The sequence below is a fragment of the Nyctereutes procyonoides genome, unplaced genomic scaffold, assembly GCF_905146905.1.
Source record: "Nyctereutes procyonoides isolate TBG_1078 unplaced genomic scaffold, NYPRO_anot_genome, whole genome shotgun sequence".
NCBI classification, from domain to species: Eukaryota; Metazoa; Chordata; class Mammalia; order Carnivora; family Canidae; genus Nyctereutes; species Nyctereutes procyonoides.
In genome coordinates, this window is record NW_026575042.1 from 38,657,929 (window position 1) to 38,670,755 (window position 12,827).

The following is a 12,827-nucleotide window of genomic DNA, read 5'->3' on the forward strand; positions in this document are numbered from 1 at the left end:
GACCCAGGGGAATTTTAAAAAAGAAAACCATATCTGGGGGCATCACAATGCCAGATTTCAGGTTGTACTACAAAGCTGTGGTCATCAAGACAGTGTGGTACTGGCACAAAAACAGACACATAGATCAATGGAACAGAATAGAGAACCCAGAAGTGGACCCTGAACTTTATGGTCAACTAATATTCAATAAAGGAGGAAAGACTATCCACTGGAAGAAAGACAGCCTCTTCAATAAATGGTGCTGGGAAAATTGAACATCCACATGCAGAAGAATGAAACTAGACCACTCACTTTCACCATACACAAAGATAAACTCAAAATGGATGAAAGATCTAAATGTGAGACAAGATTCCATCAAAATCCTAGAGGAGAACACAGGCAACACCCTTTTTGAACTCGGCCACAGTAACTTCTTGCAAGATACATCCACGAAGGCAAAAGAAACAAAAGCAAAAATGAACTATTGGAACTTCATCAAGATAAGAAGCTTTTGCACAGTAAAGGATACAGTCAACAAAACTCAAAGACAACCTACAGAATGGGAGAAGATATTTGCAAATGACGTATCAGATAAAGGGCTAGTTTCCAAGATCTATAAAGAACTTCTTAAACTCAACACCAAAGAAACAAACAATCCAAACATGAAATGGGCAAAAGACATGAACAGAAATCTCACAGAGGAAGACATAGACATGGCCAACACGCACATGAGAAAATGCTCTGCATCACTTACCATCAGGGAAATACAAATCAAAATCACAATGAGATACCACCTCGCACCAGTGAGAATGGGGAAAATTAACAAGGCAGGAAACCACAAATGTTGGAGAGGATGCAGAGAAGGGGAAACCCTCTTCAACTGTTGGTGGGAATGTGAAATGGTGCAGCCACTCTGGAAAACTGTGTGGAGGTTCCTCAAAGAGTTAAAAATAGACCTGCCCTACGACCCAGCAATTGCACTGTTGGGGATTTACCCCAAAGATACAGATGCAATGAAACGCCGGGACACCTGCACCCCGATGTTTATAGCAGCAATGTCCACAATAGCCAAACTGTGGAAGGAGCCTCGGTGTCCATCGAAAGATGAATGGATAAAGAAGATGTGGTTTATGTATACAATGGAATATTACTCAGCCATTAGAAACGACAAATACCCACCATTTGCTTCAACGTGGATGGAACTGGAGGGTATTATGCTGAGTGAAGTAAGTCAATCGGAGAAGGACAAACAGTGTATGTTCTCATTCATTTGGGGAATATAAATAATAGTGAAAGGGAATATAAGGGAAGGGAGAAGAAATGTGTGGGAAATATCAGAAAGGGAGACAGAACATAAAGACTCCTAACTCTGGGAAACGAACTAGGGTGGTGGAAGGGGAGGAGGGGGGTGTGGGGGTGAATGGGTGACGGGCACTGAGGGGGCACTTGACGGGATGAGCACTGGGTGTTATTCTGTATGTTGGCAAATTGAACACCAATAACAAATAAATTTATTATTAAAAAATAAAATAAAATTTTGAGAAACTTCAAAAAAAAATAAATGGTCTTAAAAAAAAAACATACAACAAAAGAAACAATAAAGGAAGAAAAGAGTTGCACAATGAAGGTGGAAAGGTACTCCATATACAGCTTTATAGATTTTAAGAGCAATGAAAATCATAAAGGGAATTTATGCAGGGGAATGATATGAATTTAAGCTATATATATAAAAAAACACACTTCAAATGTTGTGTAAATAAATAACTGAGTAAAGACGTGGGAAAGGAAGAGGGAAAGGAGAGAAAAGTTAGGAGGTTTTTACAGCTGTCCCCGAGAAAGAAGTTGGTCACTTATAAGAGGGGAGTGGCAGCAGAGACTGAAAAATATACTTTGGAGATAGACATGCTAGGATTTGCACTTAATAATAAAGGATGAAGAAACTGGAGGGTTCATGAATGCTCCCAAGTTTTAATTTAGCAACTAGGTAGACATGTTCCATTTCCTGAGATAGGAAAGACTAGGAGAAAAACAGGTTGAGGAGGGAAAATAAGGATTTCTAATAGACATGCTATGTTGGACTGATTTGAGATGCATAAAAGATAGGTAAGTAGAGATGACAAAGAGAAAGTTGGACAGTTTGTCAACCCCTCTCACCTTCAGATCCATTGTCTGCCGTGCTCTGTGCCTGGGAGGCTAACCAGATTTCATTATTCAAGATCCCTTTCAACTGGTTTCCCAATGAATTCAGTCAACAGGAAGCACCACAGAGAACAGAGATCAAGAGGAGAGAGCATGGGATTTATAATTCCTGCTCCCTCTGGGTTTTGAGGTGGTTCTGGCACTGTCCATATCGCTCTACAATGACAACTCTCTCCCTGCACCATGGCTCTAAGCTTTCAACTAGGTTTGGTAACACCATTTCTCCTTGGCCAGGACTAAGGGGAGCCTAAATTTTCTGCTATTCCTAGTCCCTATGTTCCTTAACATTCCCTACTGGTTCTCTTAACTTTGCCCATGACAATGAAAATAGCCTTTTCTTCAAATTATTTTCAGTAAAACATTTATGTGAGCCATCTGTTTCCTGCCAGGACCTAACTTGTATAAACCCACAGGTCCAAAGCTCAGGAGAGGTCTGGATGGAAACCACAACTATGAAGTCATCAAAATATAAACCATATTAAGCAAAGGACCAGATGAGACTAGATACTCTCTCCCTTAAGGAGAGAATGTCACTAGAGAAAAAGATTCAATTACATAGTCCTGAATCAATCTAACATTTAAAGGATAAAGAGGGTAGGAGCCTATAAAGATTGAGCAGACAGTTTAGAAAAAAAAAGAAAAGAAAAGAAAAAAAAGTGTGGTATGACATAAGCCACAAGGGAAAGAATGGTCAGTTGTATTGAACATTACTGAAAGGTCAAAGAAGATAGGAAAAGAGAAGTAACCATTGGATTTGACATCAGAAAGACTGTTTTTGACCTGGATAAGAATTTCAGTGAAATAGAACAGAATTAGATTAAAACAAATGCGTGGGAAATGAGAAAGAAGAGATAGAAACCTCTCAAGATATTTTGCTAATAGCCCTCTGAGTCTCTTGAAGGAATTAGAGCAATCAAAAGAAAAAAAATAGTAAGCCTGAAGATTTATATATATTTTTTCACATGAAGAAGTGATTGCACATACAAACTTAAGATAGGAAAAGATAAAAGGGATAACAGATCTTCTAACTCTCCCTCAAATACAACAATGGATTTTAAATATAGTTAGAACTTATAAAGTTAGTATGTTGGGCCAAACAGGTAGATGTGAGTAGGGGGTGGGGGGAGTCACAAATGTATATTCTAATCTATAGTTAAAAAGTAGTGAAAAAAAGTTAATTTGAACTGTTCTACCCAGTGACAAAATAAAATTACAATCACTTCAAAATACATATTTTTCAACACTAATATATGTTAATACCGTGCTGTAACCATGCGATTTAAATCATTAACCTTTTCAAAATAAAAATCCCAATTTGAAATGTAAATAAATCTCTAGCATTTGGAAAATACATATAATACCTGTTTCTCCAATTTCATAATTAAGCTACAAAAAGGCAAAAAAAAAAACAAACAAAAAACCCGTTTAAACACTCCTTACCATTAGTTCAGGTGATGTGATCTCTCTGGGGCCCTGATATGGATCATCACTAGATGCAAATGAGGCAAGTATTGACAAACCATTGAAAACCTGTTGATAGTGTTCTCCAATACGTAGCAATAATTCATTATGCAATCCTTGGAAATCTTGTCTCAATAGACTCCCCAGTTCAATTTCTGTTTCATTCTAATCCAAAGACACATTAAAAAAAAAAATAGGCTTTTCAAAATAAGTATATTGTTCTTAACACACTATCAGTAAATCAGAAGATCTAGATCATCTGACAAGATTTACTAATGGTATTTTTTAAAAGGCATTGGAAAAGGATTCTAATCTCATTTTCTCCTGGTAGGTCTCCAATGAGCTACCAGTAATGAAGAAAAGTGATCAGACTTTATTTTCGAGTAAAATTTTAAAAAGGAAGTCCCAGTTTTCTTAAAATATCACCGATTCATTAGTCATACTAACATAACTCTTTGGTGAAAATATTACTAATAGTAGCTTAGAGCAGTCTTCCTGGTCAGACTGTTTGAATTTAAATTCCAGCTTTGCCACTTGTTAGTTGTGCTGTGACCTGGACAAGTTACCTAATCTGACCTCTTTCTGCCTTAGTTTTGTCATCTATAACATGGAAAAATAATGGCATCTATCTCACTGGATAACTATGAAGACTCAATGAAATTCTTTAGTAAAGTTCTGACATGTAGGAAAATATTATCATTCATCCTCTACAATACAGATTTTCTTTCTCAAAATAAATACACACACTCAATATTCAATAATTCTCATGTGGAAAGAAATCTGTTGCTACCATATCATGAAACACATGAAATAAATTAACATCACAGAAAATAGTAGTCACATATACATATCTGACAGTTTCTCCTGTTTCTGTTTAGACTCATATTTTTTCAGAGATATTGTTACTACTGTGCCTGGCTGGCTCAGTCAGTTAAGCATCTGACTCTTGATTTCAGCTCGGGTCATGATCTTGGGGTTCTGGGATAGAGCCTGGTGCCCCACGTGTTGGGCTCCATGCTCAGTGGGGAGTCTGCTTGTCCTTCTGCCCTTCTCCACTGCTCATGCTCTCGTGCACACTCTCAAATAAATAAAATCTTAAAAAAAATTCTCTCTCCCCCAACCCTACATGCTCTCCAAAAATAAATAAATAGATAGATAGATAGATATCATTGCTAGTATGACACCAAAAAAGAAGTATAAGCTATAAATGTTAAAAAAGAGTAAAACATTGGGCCCAACTATAATCTGAGCACTACATAACACAAGCATTATGCCATAGTTGAGGCTGCCTCTTTCTGTAAATATAATTATTTGAATATCATTAGCCAACTTAGAGGTCCAATCCAAAAATTCTAAAATGAGGGGTGCCTGGCTGGCTCACTCAGAAGAACATGTAACTCTTGATCTTGGGGGAGTGAGTTGAATTCCATACTGGGTACAGAGATTACTAAAAAATAAACTAAAAAAAAAATCGGAAATGAAATGATTTGAGAACTTGATCCATGAATGGATGATTATCATATGCCATAACGGTGAAATGATCAAAGAAAATAACAAAAGAATAATTCTATTTAATATGCTCCTCTAAGACCAAAACAAAGCTTGCTTACATAATACTATTTGCACTTATATTTATATAGAATATGCTATAAATTACCCACTCTCCTTTATACAAGAATGTTACAATAGCTTTCCTATAATGCTAATTTAAACAAAAGAGTAAAATATATACATTTAATTACCTTTAGATAATGAAGGGCACGTTCTAATTCATCCTTGGAACAGGAACAGACCAAATGAGAAAAAATATATTTGAAGTTATTTATTAAAATCTCTCTACGATTGACATTTAATTGTTTTCCTAAAGTTCGAATGAGAGCAGAAGCTGCAGGGCTTGCTTTGGCGGCAAGGTCAGGTAGCAGAACTTGTAATGTCCTCTGAAAAAGAAACATTACAATTACTAAAAAGTACATTTGCCCAGGTAATAACATATTCACATAAGTTAGGTGCAAAAATATTTTAAAATGCCAAATAAAATTGTAGTCCAAATGTCTTACTTGACTTCAGATTTATCATTTATTCATTCAACAGATATTACTGAACATCTACTATGATTCAGAAACTACAGATACTAAAAAAAAAAAAAAATTGCCAAGATCCCTGATAGCACAGAATTCACACTATAGCTAATGTATAAGTATAAGCTAATATATGTAAAGAAAATAATTTTTCATAGGTATGTGTTAAAATATACTCATGCTCTAAGGCAGAAGTTTCAAGTTTGATTTATTATTTGGGCTAACTAGGATTTAGACAACAAACAAGAGTAACCATATATACAAAATTTTAAGTTTTTTTTTTTTAAATATTATTTACTTATTTATTCATGAGAGACAGACAGAGAGAGAGAGAGAGAGAGAGGCGCAGAGACACAGGCAGAGGGAGAAGCAGGCTCCATGCAGGGAGTCCAACGTGGGACTTGATCCCGGGTCTCCAGGATCACACCCTGGGCTGAAGGTGGTGCTAAACCTCTGAGCCACCCAGGCTGCCCTTGTGTTTTTTTAATTAAAAAGTTGATGCTGAAAACAAAACAAAACAAAACAAAACAAAACAAAAAAGTTGATGCTGGGGCAGCCTGGGTGGCCCAGCGGTTTAGCGACACCTTCAGCCAGAGGTGTGATCCTGGAGACCTGGGATCGAGTCCCACATCGGACTCCCTGCATGGAGCCTGCTTCTCCCTCTGCCTGTGTCTCTGCGCCTCTCTCTCTGTGTCTCTCATGAATAAATAAATAAAGTCTTTAAAAAAAAAAAAGTTGATGCTGCAATATTAATAAAAACCATTTTAACACATCATCTCAACATGGCAAAAAAATCTATTTTGATTTTGGTCTATTTCCTTTAAGATCTTATTCATTAAATATACAAAAAATTCCAAACAAAAAATGGTTGGCCTTTCATTTATTCAGTAAACACGTATCTAAAGAACACCTAACTACATGTCAGTCACTATCCTAGATACTGTAGATATAACAGTAAACAAGACAGGTCCTGCCCTCAGAGATGCTTACATCTTACTTGTAATATATTTTTCAACTTAATATTAATCATGCAAGACTGATACAGCATTTTAAGGTAGTATACAAAGTATTAATAATTATTATATTAATAGTTCCATAATACTTTATAACCTTAATATTAGACACTTTCTTTTCAGGGTTTTGTTTAGTTTTGCTGTTAGGAAAATGTTGCAATAAACACCTGTACTTTTTGATTCCCAGAGTGAAATTACTGAATGAAAAGATAAGAACATCTTTATAATTCTTATTGTATACTATCATATTTCCTTCTAGGATTTGAGCAATTTATAGGCAGTCTAAGTTTGTTTAAATATAGTAATATAATAGGGAGAAATACTCATTTTTGACAGTATGAATCCCTATTCTAACTTATTAAGGGTAACCATAACTTTGCCCTTGGGAAAAGTTAAGAAGAAGAGAATCTACCTTATCCATCTTTCAAACCTCAACCCTAATGACATTTTGAAGACTTCTAAGCACTCCATACTACAAACTGTCATCTGAAATCACAGAAGGTAAAAAATACCAATAGTTTTGTACTATATTACTCTAATGTCTTAGGGGTAAAAATGGTATTAGACTGTGCATTACCAATGGAACCAATCATAGCACTGAAGTATTAAGGATTCAGTCAACTAAATTAGTTATCATTAATCAATTAGTATTAACCTTTCAGAATAACTAACCATATAGAATAACTCAAATTAATATGAACTTAAATTTTATAAGTAACAGTATCATATCAAAGTCAAAAGAAAACATGTAAATCTGAACATCTAGGATCTATAAGCTCCTCAATGTACTTGCCAGTTTTTCTTTAAAATAAGACAAGAGGAGGAGGAGGGGCAATATGGCGGAAGAGCAGGGTCCCCAAATCGCCTGTCCCCACCAAATTACCTAGATAACCTTCAAATCATCCTGAAAATCTACGAATTCGGCCTGAGATATAAAGAGAGACCAGCTGGAATGCTACAGTGAGGGGAGTTCGCGCTTCTATCAAGGTAGGAAGATGGGGAAAAAGAAATAAAGACACAAAAGGCCTCCAAGGGGGAGGGGCCCCGCGAGGACCCCGGCTGAGGCCGGGGCGAGTGTCCCCAGGACAGGAGAGCCCCGTCCCGGAGAAGCAGGAGCTGCACCAACCTTCCCGGGTGGAAAGGGGCTCGCAGGGAGTTAGAGCAGGACCCAGGAGAGCGGGGATGCCCTCGGGCTCCCTGGCACGCTAACAGACACCTGCGAGCGCAGGAGAGTGCGCGGAGTTCCCTAAGGGCTGCAGCACGCACCGGAGCAGCTCACCGGAGCAGCTCGGAGGGGCTCGGGAGCGGCTCCAGGGAGGGAGCTGCAGGGCGGGAGCGCGAATCCAACAGCGCAGGCCCCGGAGCACAGGGCGGTGGGACACAGCCCAGGATCCGGCCTCCCCCTGGGACAGGCAGAGGCCGGGAGGGCCCAGGACAGCGAGGACGCTCCTGCCCCGAGCTGAGCAGATCAGCGGCCCCGCCCCGGAGCCTCCAGGCCCTGCGGACAGAGAGCCCCGAGCCCCATAGTTCCTGTAGAGGCTGAATCCAGGCTTCCAGAGTTGCCATAGCAACTGCGGCTGTTCCTCCTGGGGCCTGACGGGGTAAACAACCTCCCCTGAGCCTTGCAGCAGGCAGGGGCAGAGCAGCTCCCCCAAGTGCTAACACCTGAAAATCAGCACAGCAGGCCCCTCCCCCAGAAGACCAGCTAGAGGGACCAGTGATACTCCCCCGTGTTCCAATACAACTTGTTTTTGGACACTCTGCACTGAGCAAGATGACTAGAAGGAAAACCTCACCTCAAAAGAAAGAATCAGAAACAGCCCTCTCTCCCACAGAGTTACAAAATCTGGATTACACTTTAATGTCAGAAAGCCAATTCAGAAGCACTATTATACAGCTACTGGTGGCTCTAGAAAAAAGCATTAAGGCCTCACGAGACTTCATGACTGCAGAATTTAGATCCAATCAGGCAGAAATTAAAAATCAATTGAATGAGATGCAATCCAAACTAGAAGTCCTAACGACGAGGGTTAACGAGGTGGAAGAACGAGTGACACAGAAGACAAGTTAATGGCAAAGAGGGAAACTGAGGAAAAAAGAGACAAACAATTAAGGGCCATGAAGACAGATTAAGGGAAATAAATGACAGCCTAAGGAAGAAAAACCTACATTTAATTGGGGTTCCCGAGGGTGCCGAAAGGGACAGAGGGCCAGAATATGTATTTGAACAAATCCTAGCTGAAAACTTTCCCAATCTGGGAAGGGAAACAGGCATTCAGATCTAGGAAATAGAGAGATCCCCCCCTAAAATCAATAAAAACCGTTCAACACCTCGACATTTAATAGTGAAGCTTGCAAATTCCAAAGATAAAGAGAAGATCCTTAAAGCAGCAAGAGACAAGAAGTCCCTGACTTTCATGGGGAGGAATATTAGGGTAACAGCAGACCTCTCCACAGAGACGTGGCAGGCCAGAAAGGGCTGGCAGGATATATTCAGGGTCCTAAATGAGAAGAACATGCAACCAAGAATACTTTATCCAGCAAGGCTCTCATTCAAAATGGAAGGAGAGATAAAGAGCTTCCAAGACAGGCAGGAACTGAAAGAATATGTGACCTCCAAACCAGCTCTGCAAGAAATTTTAAGGGGGACTCTTAAAATTCCCCTTTAAGAAGAAGTTCAGTGGAACAATCCACAAAAACAAGGACTAAATAGATATCATGATGACACTAAACTCATATCTGTCAATAGTAACTCTGAATGTGAATGGGCTTAATGACCCCATCAAAAGGCGCAGGGTTTCAGACTGGATAAAAAAGCAGGACCCATCTATTTGCTGTCTACAAGAGACTCATTTTAGACAGAAGGACACCTACAACCTGAAAATAAAAGGTTGGAGAACCATTTACCATTCAAATGGTTCTCAAAATATACCCTAAAAACTATAGAACACTTCTGAAAGAAATTGAGGAAGACACAAAGAGATGGAAAAATATTCCATGCTCATGGATTGGCAGAATTAATATTGTGAAAATGTCAATGTTACCCAGGGCAATTTACACGTATAATGCAATCCCTATCAAAATACCATGGACTTTCTTCAGAGAGTTAGAACAAATTATTTTAAGATTTGTGTGGAATCAGAAAAGACCCCGAACAGCCAGGAGAATTTTAAAAAAGAAAACCATATCTGGGGGCATCACAATGCCAGATTTCAGGTTGTACTACAAAGCTGTGGTCATCAAGACAGTGTGGTACTGGCACAAAAACAGACATATAGATCAATGGAACAGAATAGAGAACCCAGAAGTGGACCCTGAACTTTATGGTCAACTATTATATGATAAAGGAGGAAAGACGATCCACTGGAAGAAAGACAGTCTCTTCAATAAATGGTGCTGGGAAAATTGGACATCCACATGCAGAAGAATGAAACTGGACCACTCTCTTGCACCATACACAAAGATAAACTCAAAATAGATGAAAGATCTAAATGTGAGACAAGATTCCATCAAAATCCCAGAGGAGAACTCAGGCAACACCCTTTTTGAACTTGGCCACAGTAACCGGAGAAGGACAAACAGTGTATGTTCTCATTCATTTGGGGAATATGAATAATAGTGAAAGGGAATATAAGGGAAGGGAGAAGAAATGTGTGAGAAATATCAGAAAGGGAGACAGAACATAAAGACTTCTAACTCTGGGAAATGAACTAGGGGTGGTGGAGGGGGAGGAGGGCGGGGGGTGGGGGTGAATGGGTGACGGGCACTGAGGGGGACACTTGACGGGATGAGCACTGGGTGTTATTCTGTATGTTGGTAAATTGAACACCAATAAAAATTAATTTATAAAATAAAAAAAATAATAATAAGACAAGAATGGAATAAACACAAAATATTGAATTGAAAACCTCAAGTAAGTCAACTACACTTTACAACTTACAGTAAGGAAACGATTAAGATCAGGAAAGTCAAAAACATTGGCAATTTCAGACAAGGTATTTAAAGCCATTTCTCTCTGGTGAGCCACATCTTGTTTCCGCATCTCAGCATTCTGGCATGGAGTACTAGGAAGCGCTGTCATCTGACTGGAATGGAGGGACTCTACTAAAAACTAGAGCAAAACAATCTGTTAATTTTCATACAAGGAAGGAAATTTAACAGATACTCTCTAAGCTAACATAAAGGACATTATCAGAACTCTAAACATATTACCTGAATTAGCTCATTCAATTTTTATTTAACAAACTTCAATGAGGTAGATTATGTCATAATCTCCCTTTTACAGATGGAGTAACCAGCTTTAGTTAAGAAATTTAAATTTCTTAACTACTAACAGGGCAAAGCCAGTATATTAACATATCCTAACTTTTCAGCCATGAATTGAAACAACCTTTTTTAAAACAAACGTTATCCATAATATCAAGCCATAAAAAAGTTTATCATCACTAAAAGAGAGGCTAAAACAGAGAAGCATTTAACAGATTAACAACAGGACATAATAACTCAATACAAAATGATTTTTCTCCTCTCCCATTTATAATACACATCTTCAGACCAAGATCATAAAATCTAAAACTCTAAGATTTAGGTTCTCTTAAATACACTGAATACATCCATTAAAAAAATATATATCCTTTAGGGGCACCTGGCTGGCTCAGTGGGTTAATAAACAGTTGCTTTTGGATCAGATCACTATCCTGTCATCCTGGGAATCAAACCCCACATGGGGCTCCCTGCTCAGCAAGTGAATCTGATTCTCCCTATCCCTCTGCCCATCGCCCTGCTTATGCTCTCACTCTCTTTCTCTAATACATAAATAAAATCTTAAAAAATTAAAAAATAAATAAAAATATATCCTTTAAAGCAAGACAAATAATATGTATATACAGTTTTGGTTTTTTTTTAAGTTCTTGCAAAGTACTGCTATTTCCTATAGACAAGGCCAATGCTGACTCTCACCTGACAGATGGGTTTCTTATACTGGCTGAAAAAGTTTTGTAGTTTAACACTCTTAGCTGCAACTAGAGCTCTGATTTCTGTATATGCTGCTCCAGAGACAGATGCGGACTTGGATAATAAACAATGCAATAAGTGCAAAAGTGCAAAAGGTACCAAATCTCCTTTTGCTGCTCTAAAAAAAAAAAAAAGAAAAAAAAAGTTATTGTCAATGTCTCAAATATAAATGGAAACCCATAATAAAATACATTTGATATCACATTTCTTTCTATAATATCACATCTATCACACCACCATTTCTAACATGAGGCAAACAAAAAATGTATAAAACTGCTGCCAAGTATACCTTCCAATATCCCCTGTTGTAAGAATCAAGGTATCCTTCAACTCATTATTTCTTGAGATTTGAGCATGTGTATATGCTTCCTTCATTCTTAAGACAAAAAGCTAGAATAATAAAATTAATTAGTTAAAGAATTTTTTTAGAGCCAGGTTAATGAAAATACAAATGTTTAAAAATAAGAAACTATCAACCTCTTTTATAAATCCATCCTCAGAGTCTAAGGATTCCAATATATGCTTGATATTTCCACTAAAAGCCACTCTAACATCCTTGTCTGGATCTTCCATTAAATTTAATAAGGTTCCAAGGACTGTTTTCACATCTGTTTCATCTTCTCTAAAATCAAGATGCTTACAAAGATGATATAAATTATCTATGAAAGCTAAAGGGTGAGAGCATACAATGTACAATTTAACACATGAAATATCAAAGTTTTACAGTAAAATTATCCATAAACAATATACAAAGAATTCTAACTTGCCTTATAATGTCAATATTTAAATTAGTACAGCACACAGAATTATGGAAGATTAAAATACTTACAAATTTAAATTTACGTAATACCTAATAAAAGTTATAATTTGATTATTTATTTATTTATTTATTTATGATAGTCACACAGAGAGAGAGAGAGGCAGAGACACAGGCAGAGGGAGAAGCAGGCTCCATGCACTGGGAGCCCGATGTGGGATTCGATCCCGGGTCTCCAGGATCGCGCCCTGGGCCAAAGGCAGGCGCCAAACCGCTGCGCCACCCAGGGATCCCCAGTTATAAGTAATTTGAATCTAAAATAAATTC

The 12,827-nt window shown here is 38.0% G+C and overlaps 1 protein-coding gene across 5 annotated transcripts in view; it reads right to left on the reverse strand.

The window, feature by feature from the left end:
- ATR (ATR serine/threonine kinase) overlaps nt 1-12,827 on the reverse strand; it is a 95,804-nt gene that overhangs the window by 65,197 nt on the left and 17,780 nt on the right. For all 5 annotated transcript variants that reach the window (XR_008663916.1, XM_055321192.1, XM_055321191.1 and 2 more), the window contains 6 exons: nt 12,221-12,411; nt 12,033-12,133; nt 11,690-11,861; nt 10,671-10,841; nt 5,382-5,576; nt 3,619-3,804 (listed from right to left, as the gene is read on the reverse strand). Coding sequence is in view for 4 of the 5 variants with exons in the window: in XM_055321192.1 (XP_055177167.1) it covers nt 3,619-3,804; nt 5,382-5,576; nt 10,671-10,841; nt 11,690-11,861; nt 12,033-12,133; nt 12,221-12,411 (1,016 nt within the window). In the remaining variant the exon portion in view is untranslated. The remainder of the gene's footprint in view (nt 1-3,618; nt 3,805-5,381; nt 5,577-10,670; nt 10,842-11,689; nt 11,862-12,032; nt 12,134-12,220; nt 12,412-12,827) is intronic.